Source organism: Leptinotarsa decemlineata, unplaced genomic scaffold (assembly GCF_025532065.1).
Source record: "Leptinotarsa decemlineata unplaced genomic scaffold, Ldec_3_MD MMD2_tig00002159_RagTag_RagTag, whole genome shotgun sequence".
In the NCBI taxonomy this organism is placed as follows: Eukaryota; Metazoa; Arthropoda; class Insecta; order Coleoptera; family Chrysomelidae; genus Leptinotarsa; species Leptinotarsa decemlineata.
In genome coordinates, this window is record NW_027412574.1 from 706,269 (window position 1) to 731,307 (window position 25,039).

At 37.5% G+C, this 25,039-nt stretch overlaps 1 protein-coding gene and 1 long non-coding RNA gene across 2 annotated transcripts in view; one reads left to right on the top strand and one right to left on the bottom strand.

Annotated features, from left to right (window-relative positions):
- On the bottom strand, positions 1-24,899 carry LOC141482955 (uncharacterized). Its single transcript, XM_074176995.1, has 3 exons — positions 24,764-24,899; positions 23,971-24,700; positions 1-27 (listed from the first exon to the last, which is right to left on the bottom strand). The coding sequence occupies exons 2-3, from the start codon at positions 24,694-24,696 to the stop codon at positions 1-3; spliced, it is 753 nt and encodes a 250-aa protein (XP_074033096.1). The 5' UTR covers positions 24,697-24,700; positions 24,764-24,899.
- The window catches only part of LOC111509400 (uncharacterized), a 366,192-nt gene that overhangs the window by 172,923 nt on the left and 168,230 nt on the right, over positions 1-25,039 (top strand). The window lies entirely within an intron of this gene.

Genomic DNA, 25,039 nt, shown 5'->3' on the forward strand with positions numbered 1-25,039 from the left:
TCATAAGCTTGATATATCCTCGGCTACCTGGAAATCAAATTCTTTAAAAATTATTTTTTGTACAACTGTTATTGAAAATCTCTTTGATAGAAACACTTCCATCAGAACACCTACCAAAAAAACATTTAGAAAAGTTCACACATGCAGTTCATGCTATTGGTAATATTAAATCCCTTTGAAGTCACTGACAATGAAGAAGTAGTATTCAGTCCAACTATAGAAAGTCCTTCATGACTAATCAATAATCCTCCTTAAAATAACGTGAATTGGCGTGTGTAGTTGTAACATATGCCTTGTAATCCAAAGATCACGTGTTCAAATCCCATAAACTTTATAATTTTTTTTATTATCAGCAGTAAAGTTATACAAAAAAATGTGTATCATACACTTGTTGAAAGTGATTTTATTTTGCTCCTGAGTTCGCTGCACTTGCTGACGCTCGTTTTGAAATAATCCCCACTCACAAAATAAAATGCTATTTTATCACAAAAACGGCTTTATTAAGAAAACTTAACGATTTAGGTATAGGGACATGTATATCATCTTGAAGCATGTTTCACCATCTTTCAATTTATCGAGTAATACACAGGGGGTTTCATTTGAAAAAATTAATTTTCGACTACTTTTATGCACAATGGAAATAATAGTAATTTCAGCACGCCCTGTATGATATGGAGTCGATTTCTTAGTGTTATTTGAATATTTCGAGTTCGTCCAAACTATCATCAAAATATCAACTTTTCATGAATTGCGAGTACTGATGTACTTAATTTCAATTAAGGTTATGTTTTGGACAATATTTAGCACAATTTATTTTTTATCTCGAAAACAGATAGAGATAGGTATAGGACATTATTGACAAAAAAGTATTGAAATACTAGAGCGATTCCAAAAATGTATTAATATATGGGGTGTTTCATTTGAAAAAATATAATTGCTAGGACTTTTTGATAGAAGTGGCAACGCCGCAATGCTGAAAATATTTTAGATCGATAGAACATGTAAGGAAATGTAAGAGGTGGAATTTTCAGAAAAATCATGCTTTGCGTTTTCCAGAAACGTCTAACCAACCATCGACCGTGAGTCACGCTGTATAGGTTGTATCCTGGGATGCGGTAGCTCTTTTCACTCCTTATCCTTGTCTCCTGTTGTGCCATGACGTTCATGACGTTTCTCCTTTCTGTGAAACCCTTGATGTTCCACGATCATATCTTTAGCAATTCTGAAATCGGTGCAGGCATTAACGTTGTCCAGGTGCTTGTAGTAACCGCTTGCGCGATTCTCTGCTGCTCAGTCGTAAGATTTCCCAATTTATTTATTAGGTCATTGCTATTTTTGTCTGTCTGCGCCTTCAGTAGTGTCTTTTCGGTTGTCGGCTCTTGTTTAGTCCTCTGACTCTACGCCTGCTTGGGCCTGTTCCATGCTGAATGTGTGGTTCGGGGCTTGAGGAATATCCTGCACCTCCTGTAACTCACCGGGTGCGCACCCAAATAGTTAGCGTATTTGGCTGGCGTCTCTCTCGTTTTTTGACACTCTCTTGTTTTCTCTGCACTTCACGAAACGTGCAATTGCGTGGCAGTATTGTTGCGCGTGTCCGAAATATTGCCAGCGATGACATTGAGACACTGCTCCCCTGTTCGTTCTTTGCGGTTCTGCCCGCACGATGAGATTCACACATGTTCTAAGTGTAAAGATCTTTTTTTGCTTCTTTGGCACTTTTACCAGGAAGAGCGGTAAAATCATTTTCGTACTCCTGGATGTCATTCGGTGACACTCCAAGACTGTGTAGTCTTGTTTGGCTACATCGGTTGCGACGTCTACCTCCTCCACGTTTTCCGGTATTCTGCGGAATGCTACGTGGAGCGGTGTTTCCTTTTTGAACGAGTACTTATCAAGTACAAGAAGTCCAGTTTTCTTTCTTCCATGAATTCAGTCGCTCTCCTCCATTCGACTTCGTTATTTGTGAAAATATAAATTTTATCTTTCGTTAATCTGGATCTGTGGAATTGTATTTTTCTTTTTCTTATTCCTTTGAGATCTGATTCCATTGCTTGGAATCGTGAAGAACTATCGGTGGCGGCTTGCTTGTGTCTATAGTTGACACCACTTCCTTGTTAGCTATTGTAGAGGTTGACACCACTTCTCCAGTGATTTGCCTCTCTACATTATTGGTCGGTATTTGTGCTTCAGTTGATACCACTTCTTCAGTGGCTACCTTTTCGGGTTCTATCGTGCCTGTTTCCATCTTTTGTTCGCTTGCTTTTTTGTGGCTGCTGCTTGCGCCAAGCGCTCTCTAGTGCATCGCCTCGGTTTGGTTTCTTTTCCACTTATTGGAATCTGTCTTACGAATCGTATTCTGAGGTTTCTGCTGGACCATGAGGCCTTTTGAAGGTTCTCAAGTCTACTTTACTATTCCCTACTTCAGGAAGTTTTTTGTCACTCGCTTGTTTTTGATTCCCTTCTTCAGGGAGTGTGTTTTCGTTGTCCCTGTATTTCCTTCTTTCAAGAAGTTCTTTTTAGCTTTCCTCAGCTGCTTTTCCGGCTTTTGTAGCCAGAGTGCTCGTGTTTTTGCTATCTTTTGCTTCCTTTCCTTTTTCATCCAGTTCCAGTATCCTTGCTTTCATCTATTTCAGTTCTTCCAAAAGTGTGGTGATATCCCTCTTGTATGCTCTGTTTACTTCCCAGAGTTTTTGGTTCTCGTCGGCAAGTTTGTAGAGTGTTCCTTAAAGAAATTCTGCTCTGAAAAATGTATATAAAATTGTTGGTATTAGGTATATTTTCGGATAACATAAGATTTCGTTTACTAAACACGTCTGTACTCTTCGGTGTCTCGATATGAACTAATAAATGAAACTGCTACAAAAAAATGTACTTTTATAGAAACAATTTTGAGGGTTGGTACTAGTTTCCATCCGTTCCGAAAATAGCAGCTAACAAGTTAGCTGTTATTTTCGCGAACGATATCACCGATTTTTGGCATAACAAGACTACCTCAAATATGCTAGAATATTCAAAAAATGAACCTTATCATCTTCACTGCGATGATGTGAAACTCAACGACCATAGTAGAGAAAACACAACACATTTCAAACAAAAAGTTTGTCGCGAAAACTAAATTTGAAAACAGTAAAAATGGTCTATCTTGACAAATTTTCATATAAAGAGAAATTCTAATGATCACATGTGCTTTCATTATCGAATCTGTGTGTCTAATTCTTTAAAAATATAATACAGGAGGATCTCGTGGATCCTCAAACTGGAATTCTCGCAAATATTTACTTTTTCCTATTCCTTAATCTTAAACCAACAAAAAATTGAATGTTTCATGAAAGCCCACATTTCTTCAGAATTCAGTACTATCACCTGATATGAATTGTTAAGAAAATTGACAAAGAGGCTGTTCAGAAAAAGCATACTATACCCTTCAGGAATATAACAATGAAGCTCCATTGTGATTTCTTCATTATTATCCTCCATACAATGTTTTTATACAGTGTTTATGCATTATTTTATTTTCTTACATTGTTATATAGACACATAGACACACTAGGAAGATACCTACTTTTTTTTATATAAAGATGGAGAAATAGAAAACCAAAATATTCCTCTCCCAAAAATTAACCTCTCCAAAAAATACACTACTTTCAATTTGTATATATAATTTCATTTAGAATTTGAAATATAAACGCTTCATTAAAATACTTCCAATTCTAATTGAAACATTTTTCTGAATAGTATCAATTTCATTGAAATCAAAAAGAATACGCGACGTACAGTTAATGCATCTAGCCTCATTTCTGCGGTCTTGGCTGGTTGATCAAGTAATGGAATTGATTCAATTGGAGATTCAGTAATAACAATGAATATAATGATTATTGATTTTATTAACAAAATGTAGTACAAGATGTAGTAGTTATGAATAATACAGGAAATTCTCTACATTCTTGTCAAAAGACAGAATTCAGGTCCCGATCTTGTCATTTGAGTAACGCAATCAGAACTTTTTCTCATGAGGATGCATTCAATTGAAAATATTTCATGATAGAATTCTCATGAATATCACTCGATATGAAAATTTTCTCAAATGAATTCCCATTTTTCCAGACACCAACTTTGTTATTTTTGAGTAATGCCAATAGAGCTAGCTACCAGCAATAGATAATACCACTAGTCCTACTCATACTTTTGGCTTTAAGAAGCTGTTAACTTTCATGGTATTGCTAAATAATGAAGTTTTCGTTAAAAAAATTGAAATTTACCTTTAAAATATTGAGTTTTGGGAAAGAAAGGTTTTGGTTTTCTACTTCTCCATCTCCACACGAAAAAATGTGGAAAACTCACAGAAGAAGAAGTAGAGAAGTAAAAAGTCAAAACCTTCCTTTCTCAAAAATAAATATCTCCTTAAAATATACTCTTTCAATTTAATTTCCACTTCTTGTGGTATCAGTTTCGATGAAACGCTTTCCGGATAGCGATGAAAGTGACAGTCGTGGAATTCATATCTATGTGTAATCAGTATTTATTTTTTTAATTGATTTATTTACCTGAGACTATTTCAGGAAATAATCTTCATGAAAATCAGTCGATCAGTAACATATCGTTGAAAAGAGAATGTTTTTGTTCTATTCAATTATCGAGAAAAATATAGGGGTTCCTATTCGGAATTTTCAAGTTGATGTCACTTCCGGTTGAACCGGAAGAAATATTCAATAATTTCAATAATTGAATTATTTATACTATACTATTTCCAAATATCAAGTTTTTCATTTCAGAAATAATGGAATATGAATTTTTGCAATGATTTCATCATTCGGGATGTGGTTTCTAAGTAATCTTTGACTGAAAAATATTTCTAGAATGTTTCTTTTATTGAGAAAAATTAAATTCAACTCTTGTCCGCCGTTGATTTAAATTGGAACAAATTCCAGACATTTCTCTCCATACAATTTGGGGCGAATGCGTTTGAAAGACTTTTCTGAATACACCCTATTTCCGGAATGTTGAACAGCAAAATTTGCGACGAACAGCATGATTCGATTCGACTTTACATCGTTATTGTGAAAAATGGAAAGGAAGACCGTTTAGGGGTGATATTGGTGACAGGTGTGTTCTGGAGAAATGGGATTTCCTCTGTGTTTTTAGTATCTAATTATTCGAGAGTTTTATCCAGAATGAAACATCGACCAAAAATTCGAATAAAATGACTCTGCTACCTGAGTATGTGATTAACAAAGTGAATACAGAACTTTGGCATGGTTCAGTTATTTGTGTGATGAAAATAAATATTCGTGATTTCATTGACACTACGTACAATGCGATACGTGTTCTATAAAATCAATATTTCAGATATATTCACCAAATATATCTAATATTTTGTCTTTGAAATGACCCTAGTGGGTGAGAAATGGATCTGTACGATAAACGCAACCTAGAAATTTGAAAACCATTTGAGAACAGCGATTTGGGGCGAATTTTGTTTCAATTATCATACCTATCGATTTTTATCGAAGTATTTTCGCGCCTATCATAAATGGAAACTTCCAGAATATCAAACGAATGCCATTATAATAAATCTAGTGAGAGAAGACGTGTTAATATTGGCAACTACAATTATTTCTCATTCTCAGTTAAATAACATAATAGGATGCCTTGTACCTATGCATATGCTTTTTGTACAGCCTTCCTTCGTGCAGAGAGCATAATGATTTATATGCGGATTATATTTGCATATTACGAATAACATATTTGATTAAAAAATCCTTTCGATGTAATGGGCTCAGTAAAAAATTTATCACATTTTGTTGTCCTTTCATTCTTCCTTATTTAAGGCATATTATCAACTTTTCTATAGAAAGGATAGAGTCTGCGGAGTTTGAAGAGAAAATCTCGATATTTAATTCGGTTTTCCCCCTCTTTTCGGACAAAATCGTTTTGCTCTGGTGGTCGAGAAGGACTACATCAGGCTTATAAGCTTGTATGAGCGTGAGGGTGGAGAATGAATTATTCCAATAAATTCGGCACTTCTCGTTCCCCACAACGGATTCAATATCCTGTCTCGTCAATACCATAAGAGTGACATAGATGGTAATATAGCACTTTTGTGGCCGCGTTATGTCGATGGATATAGGCCGAGATCGCATATACTGGACATGCTGATAGCAAGTGCATTAGGTTCTCGGACGCCTCGCGGACACCATCCTGGCAAGCCATGATGAGCCCCTCATTCCGACTTCAGCCCACTCGACCTGAGGAAAGCAAAAGTCAGGCACTTTGATAGGTTGGGACATATTTTGATCTTTCTCCTTATCTTTACAAAAAACATTTTTGTATGCTTTCAGCAAGTAGGGAAATCCGGTATTATATGAATTTCATAAAGGTTTTTAATTTTTTCAAAGGAGAAAATTTTTCAAAAATATTCTAATGCAAAATGTTTCGCGTTGATGCTTGGAACAGAAAAGTTATGTGATCAAAATATTTTCATTAGTCAATAGATCTAACTACTATCAAAAAGTTAATTGGGTAGGAGAATCAATGATTCCTAGAAAAACAATTATTTTTTTACAAACGTTTCTAATTCAATTGAATTTTTTCAGGACTCTGTAAAAATGAGTTTCCATAACATACATTCCACAAAGTTTATGACTGTTGTCTACTACAGTGATGAGAAATAATGATATTTTTATTAAGAATACTCACCGTAGGGAAATTTTGCCGTGTTGAAAATATAGCCCATTTTAAAAATGTTGAACATACTAGATTCATAATGAAAATAAAATGCACAATGTACCTATAAAATATTTGGTAATTACACAACGTAATTGACATGACACAAAGTAATAGCTTTTTCTGTAATTTTGCTAAAGTAGTTTCTGTTTTTATTGATGTATGAAAGACTGACGATAGAAAAAAAGTTTTCAGTATATTATTGACTAAATTGACATATGCAGTGTTAGTGTATTCGACATCTCTCCTTTTGTTAACACTATCGTGTCAAGTAAATACCCTGAAGCAGAACTTGAACTGTATCAGTGGCGGATTAAAGAAACCAGTATCTGCCAAGGTGTAAGATGTGAAATGAAGTGAATTAACGGAAGGCACTGTGGTGTTTCTGCGTTTTCACAATCTAAAAAATGGCATGCCCCATATGTATTTGAGGAATGAGAGTTCGAAATTAGCACTGTTCTCAAACACTCCTCTCGACGCGCGTTTTACCAACAGAGATTGCGTCCTCAGAAGATGAACTAGTGTGTTCGGACGGTAGTAGATTGAGTGATTTGGGTGATTTGTTCCACTAATTCATCTGGCCCAGCTAGTTATGGCAGCTAGTTATGGCAGGGAACGCCATGGTGTTAGAGAAAAAGCCAATGATCTTATAAAATCTTACCTCAGCAACCGAACACAAATAGTCGGTATCTCATATATTAATATTAATTCTCTGAATGAAACATCTAATGTAACAGTGCTTCAAGTTTTTGAGTGGTGTGAAAAGAACTGTCTCCTAATCAATAAAAATAAAACCAATTATATACATTTTAGAAACGGTACGGAAGCTCCACTACATATCAATATAGACAATTCCGAATTAGATGAAACATTTTTTTCCAAATATTTAGGGATTATGATAGATGAATAATTACGTTAGACTGATCAGGTAAAAGCAGTAATGGGTAAATTAACGTCAGCTTGTTGTGTCATAAGATACCTCAGAGATCACATAAAAATTAACAATATCAAAATGTTTTATTTCGCTTATGTCCATTCGGTGATTGATTATAGCGTACTATTTTGGTATCATGCACCAACATCCAAGGATATATTCATCTATCACAGGGGTTCCCTAAGTGTGCGCCGCGGCGCCCTGGTGCGCCGTAGAAAGTAAAGAAGGGCGCCGTAAGTCGATCCTCTAATTATTGGACACCACAAAATTAGCGGATACCCTTTTTGAGTGTTCGCATCGGAAACGAACATATCGTCGTAGAAATCTTTTTTCGCCGTCGCGTCGTTCACTCGCCAAAAAGTACCTACGCGCTTCAACACCGTTGATACTCTACCCCTCCCACGTCTTGACGCGCTCGCATCGTAATGCCCGTTTATTTACCTATAGTCCTATCGTGTGCCCCGCGACGGACGTTTTGTTTGTTGTTGTTTTGTTTCGCTTTATTTTTCTTCAAATACCTCACACAAAATGAACAGATTTTTATTAAATAAACAAGCCGGCAGTTCAAATGATAAGTGATAAAGCATCTACTAGTGGCGGCGGGGAAGCAAAGAAGCCGAAATATCGTAAATACGATGAAAGCTATTTGAACTTTGGTTTTACTTCAATAGAAGTAAACAATGAAGAAAAACAGCAGTGTGTGCTTTGTATGAAAATACTATAATCCGAAAGTATGCTTCCAAGTAAGTTAAAGCGACATCTCGAGACAATTCATCCAACTATGACTGATAAATCGCGTGATTTTTTTCACCGGAAATTACAAAATTTAAATAAAACGAAAAACGTATTCACTCAGCAGGCCTCAGTACCTAAAAACGCACTGTTAGCATCGTTCAAGGTGGCATACAGGGTGGCAAAATGCAAAAAGCCTCATACTATTTGCAGAAGAGCTTATTCTACCGGCTGCTCCCGACATGGTGAATATTATGGTGGGAGAGTCAGCTGAAAAATTAATTTTCGAAATACCCTTATCTAACAATACTATCAGTCGAAGAATCCATGACATTGCTGATGATCTCAATTACCAATTAATAGAAAAAATTAAAAGTAAGGATTTTGGTTTGCAACTTGACGAGGCTACTGACAGTAACGATGATGCACATCTTATTTGCTACGCACCCTTTCTGGCTGACAATACTATTGTCTATTCTGCAAAAACATTACCGGTAGTGCGAAAGCCCAAGACTTGTTTGAAATTTTAGACAAGTTTATTACAGAAAATGGTTTGAATTGGGGAAAGTGTATCGGTGTATGTACTGATGGTGCTCGATCCATGTCTGGCAAGTATGGGGGAATTCAAGCGCTTATTCGTGAAAAAGCGCCGAATGCGATGTGGACCCATTGCATCATTCATAGGGAAGCTCTGGCTTTAAAATCAATGAGCTTTGAACTGAACCAAGTACTGGAATGTGTAATTAATGCGGTAAACTACATAAAAACTAGGCCTCCAAAGGCCAGAATTTTTAAAAAACTATGCACATATATGGGAGCTTAACATACAGCCCTGCTGTATTACTATAATTCACGATGGCTTTTAAGTGGAAATGTTTTATTTCGTGTGTTCGAATTACGCGATGAAATTCGCACTTTTTTACATCAAGAACGTCAAGAAAATATCAAATATTTCACTGAACCTGATTTTATGCTAAAACTAGCATATTTATGCGATGTATTTGAGAAATTAAACAATTTGAATTTGTCTTTGCAAGGTAACAACACGCACATTTTGAAACTTTCGGAGAGGATTGCGGCGTTTAGAAAGAAACTGCAGTTGTGGATAAAAAAGTTGAATGAAGGTGGCGGTCAAGATCACTTGCCGCAATTGTATAAATATGCGGCTGAACTGGTTGTCTCACAAGACCTGATCGCCCTTTTCGCGGAACACCTAGCGAAGCTCACCGAATGGTTTTCAAAGTACTTTGCAGATGATGATGTTGAAAAATTTGCGTGGATCCAAGATCCTTTCCATGCACAAAGTCCACAATGATTTGCATCACAAGATGATGAGAGTCTCATTGGTCGAGTTTTGTTTATCGATTCAAAATGAATATCCAAATTTAACTTCCAAAGCATTAAAAATTTTCATTCCGTTTCCAACATCATATCTATGTGAAGCTGGATTTTCAGCTGTAGCTGTGATAAAGAACAAATATCGCTCAAGGATCAATGTGGAGCAAGGAATGAGAGTAGGGTGCTAATGCCGACTGAACGCCTCCCCCCACCCCTTTTGACCTTGAGACGTCACACGACCTTGAATGACGTCACCTAACCTTGAACGTCGTACACGTAGTATGAGCTTGAATGCGGTGTTTGACCTTGAGTGTGGGGTTTGACCTTGACGTTCGACACTTCGACTACCTTGAGCTTGCTCTATGGCATTGAATGTTGACCTTGAATGAAATCGTGACGTGTACAGAATATAACCTTGAACAGTGGGCGTTTGGCGTTGTCCCCTCCCTTGTTGGTAATTCTTATATAAGTTCAGAATATCGTATGACGTCACCTAACCTTAAACGTCGTACACATAGTATGAGATTGAATGCGGTGTTTGACCTTGAGTGTGGGGTTTGACCTTGACGTTCGACACTTCGACTACCTTGAGCTTGCTCTGTGGCATTGCATGTTGACATTGAATGAAATCGTGACGTGCACAGAATATAACCTTGAACAGTGGGGTTCGGCGTTGCCCCCTCCCTTGTTGGTAATTCCTATATAAGTTCAGAATATCATGCTTCCACATTCAGTTTAGACACTCTAAAATACCCAAATAGGTAAACAGAAGTATTTGTCGAATTCCAAAGTGAAGACAACGAGTATCAACCCATCCGAGAGGGCGTTTTCGTCAGTGAGGTGAATATATATTTTATTTTAATTAACCGTAATTTCACTATATTTATGAATATGGATAATTTGAAATTTAACATTGAAAAAATTAATTTTTCTATAATTCAACAAAGTGAAGCTTTAGAGCAGAAATCTATAAACGCTCTGGTTATTGATAAAGAATATAAAATTGAAAAAATGTCAATGTATTCCACACGATATGGTAAATCAATTCAAGTAGTTTTATTGGATGAGGAAAGTGATACTCCTTTTAAAGCATGGCTTCCAAAACGTGTCACAGAGCAATTACCAGAAGACTTCATTCGTGAAGTGAATTCATCCAAAGCCAAATTCACACTTACTTATATGGGTCAAAGTTCGCAGGATTATCCTGGTGCTAAAACCCGATCATTGATGAAATTCAATGTTTTAGATTGAACATTTTGAAATTATGAATTTTTTTTGGAAATAGTGAAAATATGGTAGATTAATATAAAATATGTATCAACTTGGTCACTTCATAGACATAGTCAGATTTCAAGTGAGTATTTTTTTTATATTATTTTCAAACTAATGAATGCCATTTATGAATTTTCAGAACTCACCATTCTATAAATATGTGGATGCAATATTCAGCCCAAGAGTGGCCGGAAGCAGTGGATTTGGATTCCGCCATAAGAAAAATGGCTTGGGAGATGGCTGATCTGAGTTTTGATGCTCTACATTCATCAAATTATGATTTGAGTGTATGTTACGATGCTGAAGAGGTGCGAAAACTTTTGGAGCTTAGTGAGAAGTATGAACTCGGTGTGGCATTGTGTCATAAATATTCATATGGGAGTAAAAATTTGGATGAGTTCTGTGAGTTAATAATTGAAGCAGACTTGAAACATTTTCTTCAAGACATATGCACCTACCTACCGCAAAATATCATAGAGAAATATCAATTGGAACCACAGAGTCCCAACCCGCAACTGGAAGAAGCGATAAATGATGGTGTTGTAAATATTTGAAATCTGTTGTATATGTTTGTGAATAAAATAATGTTTCAATCCATATTTGTTTGTATCTAATTGTTTGGTGAATAAAAGATATAACATAATTATTGAGTGTTTTATTATTCATCAATATCGAATATTTCATAGCATATTACATGTCAATATCATTACAATCCAGTTTGAACAGAGCCATTAAGAGCATTATATGATAGAACAGCATCGTGGAGGATGAGTGCATATACTTTGGTGTTTGCTGGAAACTTCACCTTGCGTGTTTCGAATTCTATTTTGATGTCGACAGTGGATGACTTCATAGCTTCGGGTTGATGGGAGCAGTCGATAATGAATAGTGGGTTGTTGCGAAAGCTACCAATATCCATCATCGGTTCACTCATAGTTTTATAATAGTAGCTACGTTGGAAGTTTTCATATGCATAGTAAGCTGATGAGTCTAACTTCTTGTCGAAATCCAGATTCCAACGCTCATATGGGTTCACTTCAGAGTTCAGAGATAGTCGAATATTATTAATATTCACATGTGTGAATTTCGTTACATCTTTTGACATATTTTCGGATTGGTCGGTGTTTTGAAAGCCGATGATGATATATCGTGGTCTTTCGAGGCTGCTGGTTGTCTTCACCGCCCATATATCCGAGGATGTATCACGAAGTGTGGGTAATTCATAAAGGTCCCACATACGATAAGCCACCTTCACTTTAGCATTATTACCATTTTTATTTATGCGATTCAATAGTTTCAGTTTCTGTCGATCTTCCGGCACAATGTGCCTGATTCTCCATTCTATTTTATTGATTTCCAAATCTGCATCGACTTCTCCAATGAATGAATTTTTGAATGAGCGAGCTATAATCAAAATGAGCTCCTGCTTCACATTCATTATCCCCTTATTGTAATCTTCAGCAAAACCCATGAGATACTTCAAGGGTAATTTACCACTAAATACATTGCTAACGGAATCGAATATATCTTGTTTATTCACATCGAGTCCCCATCCTATCGGTAGTAGCGAATTTGCATGCGTTTTTCCGAATGATATCATCGTTTTCGTTGTGGTAGTTATGCCGTGTTTTCGAACAAAAACCACTTGCTCACCACCCATTTCATAGCGAATTTCGTCGAAGAGAAAGGCGAGAGCATTATTGGATAGGTAGCACCGCTTTGTGGCATCAGATGGTGTGAACTTCCCCTCGATATAAATGTAACTATCTGCAATATCGAGTATGAGATCTTGATAATTGATTGGAATTCGTATTTCATCTGAATTTTTGTAATATGGTGAACCATACGGCTTATATGTATGCTCATGAAGGCTGATGAGGGAATGGTCGAACATGGGCTCCTCGAACACTTCCAATTTATCACTTGTGGTGATTGTCGCCATGTTATTACTATTTTTTATATCGCACCTTCAAGCCAATAGATTTGAGAAAGTTCAGGCTACTAGCACTTATTCTATATCTTGACCGTTTGGCAGATATACGTGGAATGAATCGACTGCTGGATTTTCGCTTCTTTAAATGCACATGATCATAGCCTCCACCAAATACATTATGCTGACTCAACTGCTGCCGCTGCGGCAATCGCTGACTATTGAAGCACAACCCCATTTTTAGAAACGATAATCGCAGAATTTATAGTTCCATCAATGAATATCACCTGCTCAGCGTTAGGAAGTAACAAATACTGAGTAACAATTTGATCAACTTCAGCTTTATATTGACTTTTTTCACAGATGATCATCGCTCACCATCGTTTTTGCTCGATCGTTTGAATGCTTATCGAGGGTTGTTTTTTCAAATCAGATTGCAGCGATTTGATATCCTTATCCATATGCTCATACTTTTTTACAAATTCTACTAATTTCAGTCCAAGCGTAATGAGATCTTCCCTCACTGATACGGAATATTTTTCTACTCCATCTAATTTCAAATTAATTTTGTCAATATCAGTATCTAATTCTCCTCTCATCTTTAAGATGTAAAAACCGACATATCCTCGATTAACACAATCGGTACTCTCTTCAGGCTCTGCTATATTTTTCATACGTTTATTTTCCATATCATAGTTTCCATCGGTTGTTAATTTGAAACCAACTCCAGGCTGCCCACGCAAAACAGTATTTGAAACTGCCTTACTTCTGCGACCAAACTTATCGATGCTTCCTTTACTCATTTTCTTTATGATACACTAATGACAGTCATCGATGTTCTGAATCAACGTATGAGAAACGATGATTGTTACTAATGACTGTCGTCGATGTTGTGAATAAATATATGAGAAATGATGATTATTATAGCTTTATCAATTCCAATTTGACTATTATTTTTTCACCATTGAAATTGATCAGATTACCATTATCATCCAATATGCGAAGAGTGATATTGTCGAGGTACTGACAACCACCAGGTCGGATTGGCATATCAATAATATTTTGTGGCTCCTTGGTGAGTTTGTAACCGGGCTCTACATCAATATCAAATTCAAAGATGCTATGGATTTCATCGCCATTCGAATATGCTTCAGCTGTGACATTACAATCTACACGAATAATCCTCACCTTATTGATATTCACGGGCAATGTTGATTCATGTATTTCACCACAATTGAAAACATTGTCATCGAACCCTAGAAGTTCAGCAATGCTGTTTTCATGTTTGAGATGAATGTAATATTTCGATCGCATTTCACATTTCAGAGTGTTGTTGTTTGCACGTAGGAGAAATACTTCGTCGATATTTTCTTCAATTCCATTTTCTAGTTGCACTTCTTTGGATTTCATGAATCTTTGAATCACCTTATTAATTTCATCAATTTCATATGCCCCAGGTGGAATTTTTATAATAGTGGGGGGTGAGATAATTGTCTTCGAATAGCCGATAACATTATTCTTAGCATCTACATTGAATATGGAATTGTAGGAGTAGAAACCATGTAATCCCAGACCATAATTACTATTGGTATCCAATTCGATGGGTGGGTAGAAGTTGGCACTCAACTCGCTAGAGTATCCCGACAATGAAAACGTGCGTGACATGACTGACAAATTTTCGATGATTCATGTCTTTTTATTGGTGACAGCAGAAATTGTGGACCAATCGTCGCTTTTTCGGTGGTCTATCCATATCATTATGTGTGACTACATTCACATCATTCACTTTACAATAACAACAAAAAATTTTTCTTGTAGGTGGACCATCATTCATATCGGAATTACTACTGCTACCGCTGGAATCATTGTAATGCTCTTGACAGTACTGATACTTCAAGACATCAATATCATTTTGTAGGTTTTGTGGTAACTTATCCCATACAGATGCAATTTCATGTGATGCACACCCAATCAACACCTCTTTCGGCATATCAGCGAGTTGTTCTTTACTCATTTTTTGTAAAGTGCGTACTCTGGAATATGCGATCAATGAATGACTCATCCTCTTGATACTTTCCCTATCCTGTACTGGTGTTAACTCCATGTCTTGTTCTGAAGAAACTTCAAACACAAATGGCCACACCATACTGTGTTGAATCGTTGTTCACGCTTATAGTTATATGTGATAGTATTGATAGGATTCGAACCCATATAAAAATAGTGAATCAGTTCTTTGGGAGGGGGTAAATCGCCAAAACTATCAAAATATTTTATCGAAGTTCCCCTTTTTCTATATGCTACCCAATGTGTCCCTTGACCATGTCGACTATCCAAATTTACTATGGCAGATTCATATCGGAGTGGTCCTGATTTTGGTAAATCGTCACGCATATATACCCCCCGAAAATATGGAATCGTCATTTTCTTAGCGTAATAGTTGAGGTCGATATTGGAGAGAGCTCTTTCAGGTAGCAAATTTATGAGTTTTTTGAATTTTGAGGTTTCAAATAGACTCCTAATCCTTTGCGGTAAGGCTTCAAGTAGATACCACTTCCTTGTTTACCTATAGCAATTGCCTTCATGTGTTTATTATGACGATTTGTCTCATTCAACTGCTCCCTACTCGCTTTTGCTGCTTGAACTGCTTTCGTTATACCAGCAGTAGCACCGGCTAAACTACCTAGTGCTGATAAACCAGCAAAAATTGGAATGAGTGGTAGTATTCCACCAATTTTAGGAATCGGTATGATTCGCGGTGTGCGAATTTTCTTTTTCCCACCTGCAGCCCTCATATATTTGCGTGCTGCTTTGAGTGCAATTTCAGCTGCTCTTTTAGAATTTTTGACAACAAATTCACTTCCACCCGCTTTGTGTAGAACATCACGCACTTTCTGAACGATCCCAGAACCAAAAGCTATCACCTTAGAAGCTTTCAATATTTTTTTTTAACTTTTTTTTTCTTAATAGAACGCTTTTTCTTCGGAATGTGTGACTGCTTGGGAGATGAGTCACAACCCATACCAAATCGGCGTATCCCTTTCATTATATTCGTAACTAGCCAAGCAGCTCCTTTTTCTCCGATAGTAGCGTCTTTTGCTTTGACACGATTCCAAGCACTTTCTGCAAGCTCCTTATCCGCTTATCTAGCTGCAAGATTATCGGAGTTCTGTGAATATGCAATATCGTGTTTTTTGCATGCAAAATCCAGCTGATTGACACCCGAATCACCTCTCAACAATCTTTTCTGCAATTTGGTGCCCGGACCGCAATACTGATAGCCAGGTAAGTGTAATTCAAAAGGTAGATTATTGATGAGGGAATTGATCAATCCTCTACCAGTTTTATTTGAATGCAATTCAGTAGATCTGCATCGACTCATAACCCCTATTTAAATAAAGGAATCGATGTGGAACCCTGCTTATATAGTCTCCAACTGTCATACAATGCGCATATTGAAGCAGAAGCAGCAATTTTCCATCGATAATTTCGATGAAAAAGTGGGTGGTGGATCGGGAAGCGGTGTCAAACAACGTCACGGATCTTTACTTCCACTTTCTATTCGCGGCCTGATTATTGGACCTTCTAACTGTGGCAAGACAAATGTTATGATTTCTTTGCTAACGCATCCTCTAGGATTACGATTCGCAAATGTTTATCTTTATTCAAAGTCTCTTTATCAACCTAAATACGAGTATTTACGTGAAGTATTGTCTCCAATCGAAGGGTTGGGTTTTTACACTTTTGCCAATAATGCAGGTGAAATAGTAGAGCCTTCAGACGCCAAACCTGATTCGATATTCATTTTTGATGATGTTATGTGCGAGAAACAGGATGTTATACGATCATATTTCAGTATGGGTCGTCATAAAAATGTGGATTGTTTCTATTTAGCCCAAACATATTCACGAGTTCCGAAACAATTGATACGAGATAATGCAAATTTTATCGTAATGTTCAAACAAGATGATATGAATCTCAATCATATTTTTTCCGACCATGTATCACCAGATGTAACATATAAGCAATTTCAAGATATGTGTGCGAGATGTTGGGAAGATAAATATGGATTTTTAGTAATTGATAAGGATCGAGAAGTGGTAAATGGACGTTATCGAAAAGGATTCGACGCTTTCATATATCCTTGACGTTCTTGAAGAATTGAATCACTTGAGTGCTAGATAGTGGAGATAACACTTCATTATACAAATTCTTGGAGTGAATTATGGAGGGAAAAAATGATGATGAAATATGTTTAAAAAGAAAGTTAATGGAAGCAACGGATGCCGTTCGGAAGAAATTCAATTATATCAAAAGTAGTCGTCAAGGTGATCAATCAGCACTCGAGAGGATCTATGAGCCAATAATAACACCTTTGAAAGTAATATCTGCCAATACTGAAGGAGCATCTCAAATGAATCAAGTGATGCAGAAAACAAAGCCTGCTACACCATTAACAGCCAAAACTATAATTGAAAGTGAGTGGAAACCGAAATTTGAAGGGGCTTCCTCGAAGGATCTTCAAACCTCTCAATTGACAACTTTAGATTCACAATCACCTAATGTATTCGATGATGGTGATGAAGTACAAAAGCATATAAAAAAGTTACTATCAGGAAATCCCTCTTACGATACAGTCTTTGGAGTACACATGAACACTGAAACGGGAAATTTACAAATGGGAGTAGCTGATGTGGAATTTATCGATGAGAAAATTGTGTTTATGAAAAATGGTAAAACTATTGGCTCTTATCAGGGCACTCCAAAACTATATAACTTGATATTCATGAAAGTACCATCGAGAAATATCCCCTCTTCCGATATGACCACATATGGTGATATACTCAAATTAACAAAGGCTGCATATAAATACAATGAGAGAAAACAAGGTCTTCTATCGAATAATTGGAAGAAATATAGAGAAATAATCCTACCATTATTATCCAATGGAAACCCTAGTAGAGAAGGTGCTGGCATGATCAAAATACCCACCCAGAAAAAATATATCAGAAATAAGCATACAGATTATGTTTATTGGAATGAACTCGAAGAATTGATTGATCGCCTTCGACTACTTTGGAGTTCACGACTGGCTGGACATACCGGACATGATAATGAAATATTAGCCATAATTGAGGAATTACGTGAAGAAGGATTAGTCTATTGACCGCAATATCATGAACATGATGTGTGAAACTGGCTCAGTCGATCACAAACGATCTAACTATGCATACCACAATTGATAAATTTGGTCGTAGAAGAGGTGGTGTTAGTAAACCAATAGTTGGAAGATCTGGTGTTGGATTCATTCTCACACCAAATGGTGATTATGATATTCAGAATAAGCGGTTTCAAAATATTGGTGAACCTGTAGACAGTAAAGATTCTGTTACTAAAGGATATGTTGACGATCACATTAGAAAAGTCAATGAGACAACTCTGAAGTATTTCCAAGAATTCATTGCATCAACGCTACGTAACATCGGAAAACATATTGATTCAAAACATAATGAGGTGCAAATAATCATTGACAAAAATGCACTCATCACTTCTGCATTAGCTGATCAATTGAGTAATGCGGAAAAGCGAACTGACGTAATAGCTAAGTTGGTTGATACTTTTACTGAGCGAGTCATTGAAGTTTAATAGTCAATCGTTACACTTGCACCTGAACAGTAGAAAAGTGATTCCTCAATTTTATCATCTTGAAGAAGTCTTAGAGCAGTAATATGAGTAATGCAAAATGGCAGGTTGTGAAAGAAATACACAAGCCGGCGCGTCGAAATTTCCCCCGTCGGAAAACAATAATAAAGGGTTTTTCTGACTTTTGGCAGATGGATTTGATGGAAATGCAACCATATTCTAAAGAAAATGAGGGATGTAGGTACATCCTTATAGTTATCAACTGTTATTCAAAGTTTGTATGGTCAAGGCCGTTGAAGAATAAAACTGGTGATTCAGTTACTGCAGCTATGGCAAGCGTGTTGAAAGATGCTAAATATACTCCAAAAAATTTACAATCTGATCATGGTACTGAGTTCTATAATTCGAAATTCTCATCGTTAATGAAGAAACACAACATCAATCATTACTCAACATTCAGCACAAAAAAAGCTGCAATTGCAGAACGAGTAATCAGAACATTGAAGAGTTGGCTTTATAAGGAGTTTTCACTTCAAGGTCATTACAAGTGGTTGAACATTCTTCCTAGAATTACTCGTCAGTATAACAACAAAGTTCATCGTACGATTGGTATGAAACCTGCAGATGTGAAACAGTCTACTAAATTGTCAATGTATGCCGAATCTAAGAGTCCACATGTGAAACGTAAAAAAAGTACGTTTAAAATTGGGGATAGTGTTCGAATCAGCAAATATAAAAATGCATTCGATAAAGGTTATACAGCAAATTTTACAGCTGAAATATTCAAAGTTGTGAAAGTTAATAATACAGAACCTATAACTTATGCATTAGAAGATGTGAATGGGCAACCAATCAAAGGCTGTTTTTATGGGCTGTAGTTGAATAAAACGAAAGATCCCAATATGTATTTGGTGGAGCGAGTTTTAAAAAGAAAAGGACATCGCCTCTATGTAAAGTGGCTGGGGTTCTCTGAAGATCACAACTCATGGATCGATGAAAATTCTTTAGTGTAATGGCATTATCATGATTGTACTCAATATTAGATAAAAAAAAATAGTGTATTAAAATTGTTTTATTTATTAAAAACTAAATAGAATAATAACCTTAGAAATGATGCAAGTAATATGTAAACTATTGGTTTTATTTTTCATAAATTCAACATATTGAAATCACTTCAAGATGTGTATGTTAGCATAAGATTTCCATGAATCCTCCGTCTCTCTATCCGCTCTTCATGGGTTAGACACCAGCACTCTCGAAAGTGGACATCTCTGTTGGGGTGAAATTGGCCGACATTCTCACACAATTGCCAATCATTTCTACAAGCACTGCATAAATTGTTCCAACAATCCACACTATATTCACCACATTGTAGACATCGCTGGACTAATGTATCGCAAGTCGCTACACAATTTATGCATATATTCCTTGAAATGCCCATATTATTACACATAATCTCCTTCGAACATTCTCTGCACTGCTGGCGGTAGTCACTTACTTCTAGAGTTGAACCATTTATCCTCTTCCGAAGTGGGTCTGGATTCCTTGCCACAACACATCTACGACACAGGCCGGTACATGGGTTGATATATGTTTCAGGCCAATACCCATGGCAGTTGTAACACACTATATGTTTGCCAATTTTGATTGGAAAGCCGCGTATTGTCGGTTTTGTATCCCACTCTTTAGGGAAAGACATATTCACTGATAGATGTACAAATATTCAATCGATGAATTTAACTACACTCTCACGCTCCCATGTTTCCCTCTTATAAACAGGTACCGTGAAGAGTGGGGTAGAGTGGAGGGAGCTACCACCACCACTGTCAAAAATTATATAAAAATCGGTGAGTGATTGTAAACTTCAGTCAGTATTCAAGTATCACCATAAGAATACATTAATATGTCTGCCCAGAGAGCTGCTGTGTTAGCATTATTATCTCAGAGGGATATTAATAACCATGAGCTGGTGGAAGAGTTTGAAGACGTTGGACAGATAGTGGGTGTTGACGAAGAAAATGATGGTGGAGATATGCAGTATGAGGTGAATGAGCAAGGTGCAGAAGGTGGCTTAAATATCGAAGACGATGAGGCAATTGAGCAAGGTGTTGGGGACTTAGATATTGATGATGATGAAGAAAGTCTTGTTGAAGAAGAAGATGAAGGTATCGCAACAGATTCGACTCACGAGACTGACGACAGCGGAGTAGTTATTGGCAATGTTGAGTGGTTGAATATCACTGAGACATTGGATGATCCGTTAGATTTGTATTGTGTAACGGATAGCCATGTCAGGATCAAAACGATTGACGGTGAAATAGAGAAGTTGTGTTGGTGTTGCTTCCGCTTTTATTCTGTGCGGAATAACAATGGAGGGTATTATGAGCACGTCGACATTCATTACACCGCCCGCTTCATGGAGATGGGGCAAACATGGTGTAAAGCATGTGATAGGCCTTTGACCAACTTTAGGAGAATAGCCGTCTGTATCATATGTAACAACACCCCACCTCTGGAGATGTAACCGTGGACCTTCGGGTCAACAAAAAAAACAGCCCTTTTCAGGGCTACATTATTTAAACAAAGAGTAGATATCTCATAATGAGATTGCAACAACACCCCATCTGCGGAGCAGTTACCGTGGACTTTCGGGTCAACAAAAATACAGCTCTTTTCAGAGCTACAAACAAAGTGTAGATATCTAATAATAAGATTGATCACTCAGTCAAAGAAATAGAATATTTTGAGTGTCACATAATCATACGAAGAGTAGTTTGTAATATATGGATATACCTCTAAAATGTACATTCATATACATATGAGGTATGCACAAATGTGTTATAGAATATGTAAGTTCTCTGAATATCTTATCTTTGTAAAATAAATCACATTGAAAAATGATTGTTTAAGCGTCCGAGTGGATTTGAATCTGTTTGATAACATACTAGCTCTCTCTTATCTGAACAATTGCAGAATTCATGTCAAGATTTGGAAATATGATTTTCATAAGACAATATTTCAAATTCGAGGGGTGTTTATTCAGAGTAGTCAATAAGAGTAATTGGTATTGTAATTCAGAATATTTATTTCAAAGGTGGACACTGCCCCAACCACGCAGTGTCTCATGTACACCAACCAAACAAAATGTGTACTCCGAGGAAGGATAAAGGATGGGTGAAATAGGGAAAAAATAGGGAAAAAAAAGGAAAGGATTACAAGTCGTCGTCGTCGTCGTCGCTGTCATCGGGTCGGGGGAAGTATTGCCACATCACCGAACCCTCAGAAAACGCCATTTCCTCCGCAAATGCGTCGTCGTCCCAGAGATCGTCATCATCATCCGAGCTGCTCGAGTCTTCGGAGTGGTCACATGCAGTACCTGGACCGAAGATGTGGAAGGGTGATGAGGCGTGGTGGTTGAATCGGCCTCCATATCTGGATTCTCCATATCGGAATCCTCCAACTGAAGATACGGGAGTGGCGCTGTAGGTTCTTCCGCCTGGGGTCCGGTCGTGGAATCGGCTTCCTGGTATGTTGACATGCTGACGATAGCTACTCAACTGAAGATTACATTGAGGAACTCCTACATTTATACTCTTGCACAGGAGGCGGAGTGGGGGGGAGGTGGGGGTCGCAAAAAACGCGCCCCGGATGCTAGTGGTGGATGTTGAGCGCCCCAGGCCGCCAAGCGGCCTGCTGAGCGATCGCTTCGCGATCGCCTATACAACCTTTCCCTTCGTTACTTATCCGAATATACATTGCTTGAAATTTCTTTATGATACGAATTTTTATCAACATTATTAAAATAATGTTCCAAAGATATTCAAAGATAATGATTAACTGTTTCCATTTTCTAATTAGTTCGTTTTATAGCGAAACAACTAACGTTTCACCGCAAGGGTGTTCCGATATAGGCCTATTTTTTTCACTACTACCAAATAGAGTGGTTAGGTTGAATGCTGCCCCATCCACGCAGCATTCCGTGTGCACCAACCAGGTACTATGTGTACTCCGAGGAAAACCTAACCTAACCTACCTGATCATCATCATAATCATCTATAATGATGATGTCAGGTTCGGGAGAACCAACCACCACGATGATATTTAGTGGAGCGATTTGATGATCTTCAAGCCACAGTTGATCCACAAGTTCTGGGCTGGCAAATTCATCATGTTCAAACTCATCTTCGTCTGAGGTTACATCTTGTTCTTCATTCAGCTCTATTGTTGTATCTGAATACCCATCGAATTCATCATCGGGAGATGTTGAATCAACTACAGCAACTTGAATGTCACCATAGGACCAATTCTCTGGTGGGGCAAAATGAGGTTCACTGGTGGAATCAGCTTCCCGAATAATTGGTGTTGCTTGATTCATGATGAACGAACGAATTGAAGAATATTGAGAATACAATCTTATTTATATGATTTGAAGAAAGTGGGGTAGAGTAAGGGAAGGGGAATATGTGAAAAATAAAGACCCACTAGGTTATTTATTCAAGTATTGATGTGAGAATTGGGGAATAAATCCAATATAATATTAATTAGATTCATGATTTTATTTTTACACATTCACATAAATGAAATTTGTTTGAATAATGTTGAGAGAAGCAATGATGAGAGAAGTGTCAAAAGGTTTCGGAATTATACTCAGAGCATTACTAGAATCACCTTTATTTATTCTCTAGAAAAAATAACTATTTTACTATTCACACACTTTCAAATGATGGAAATTCTATACAATTATTCTATTTAACTAATTTTATTCTATTTACTACATGTGACTAGAAAATGACTAGAATGAAGGAATAAATACTGCCCCAACCACGCAGTATTTTGTGTGCAACAACCAAAATAGATATGCACTCCAATATTCCTTATTTTATTTTTTCATTCATAACATTCATAACCTTAAAATTAACATGCAAGTTTTTATTATATTCCTAAAATTACAATTTTTTATTCTAAACATACATCTAACTTAAACTAAACAAAAATATATTTACAAAAGGGGTTAGGTATTAAGGAACCCCTGGCACATGGCATCCCATTCCTGAACAAGAGGTCCATATTTTTGGATGTAAGCCAAACTCTTTCCTTGTTGCGAATCTTCTTCTTGAAGTTTCGCCCTAAGCAAAGAGAGTCGCTTCTCTAATTCCAGTTTCTGGGCCTCGATGGTGGAAATATCCGCCATCAAGGCCCTTTTTCTGGAATCAGAACCATCCACAACCTTCTTTTCCCTCAAATATCTCTTTTTCACAGACTGTGCATAGGTAATAGACTCTTTGAGTTTATTACCCTCTACCACAGTCTGTGAAAGGACATTTTCCGGGCCAACCTCTTGTTCGGAATGCTCAACACGTAACTGGGGGGTGACTGGAGGAAGCGACGCATCCCGATGGACCTGGGGGGTGACTGGAGGGGGTGACGCATCCCGATGGACCCGGGCGACGACTTCCACCAAGTTCTGCACCTCCATCACTGGAAGGGGTGCTGTAGGCCAACCAACGTAAGGTGAGTTCTTTTCACACTTTTTGCGAAAAGCACTCAACTTACCACCCCTCCCACTTTTGGCTTTGGATGCCTTCACAGGTGCGAACTTCTTCACAGGTGCGGACTTCTTCACAGGTGCGGACTTCTTCATCTTCTTGGCCCTCTTCACCGGTTTCTCGAACTCATCCCCTGAATCGATGGGCGATAATAGTTCGATGGGCGATAAGAGACTTTGAAGATGCGATAAATCCGCCAGAGACTCGTCCAGGTCCGGGTTGTACACATTCAGTAAATCTTCGATTTGGGGTGCTGACGAAGAAGTTGGTCTGAATGTCGACAAAGTTGGTGGGGAGTCAATCTCCTCCTCGGGGGTTGGTTTGAAGTCCTCGAAAAAGAACTTCAAGTCTGGAGCCGCCACTTCCTGGGTGGAAGTCATCCCCGGTGGTGGAATGGGAGCCGCCACTTCCTGGGTGGAAGTCATCCCCGGTGGTGGAATGGGAGCTGCAGCTGGTGGTGCAGCTGGTGGTTGTACCATGATGTCCTGTAGGACAACCACCCTCCTCCGCTCTACATCTTCCAACTGTCTCTCACTGAGAGTGGTAATCGGGGTCATCAGAGCATTCCTTAGAAAAGACATGATTCTAGAAAGAGAAAATGAAAATATTAGACAATATAATATAAATAGTATGGAAGTGTGTACTTACATCAAGCTGCTTGGAATTTTCAACTTCAACTAAGTTGGCTGGCAGGTATCTCAGGTTGGCTGCTTCTTTCGAAGGAAGACTGCAATCGAATGATGAACTGTGGCCTCCTCCTCATGTTTTATAGCCGTATGCTCCCTACCACTTCGGGTGGGAATGGGAGTGGGGGTGGAAGTGGGGTAGGATAATTCGTTTGAAATATTCCACAAGTATGAATTTTACAATTTGTTGAACAAACCAGATAATGAGTGAAAAAATTCAATTACTCGATTGCTCTTC

Bases quoted from the DNA above. Each gene is read 5' to 3' on its own strand.
- LOC141482955 (XM_074176995.1), bottom strand. From the start codon at position 24,696: ATGTCTTTTCTAAGGAATGCTCTGATGACCCCGATTACCACTCTCAGT. The intron at 28-23,970 runs GTCCATCGGGAT...TTTGATTTCCAG, and splicing joins CCCCTCCAGTCACCCCCCAG to GTAGCCGAGGATATATCAAG.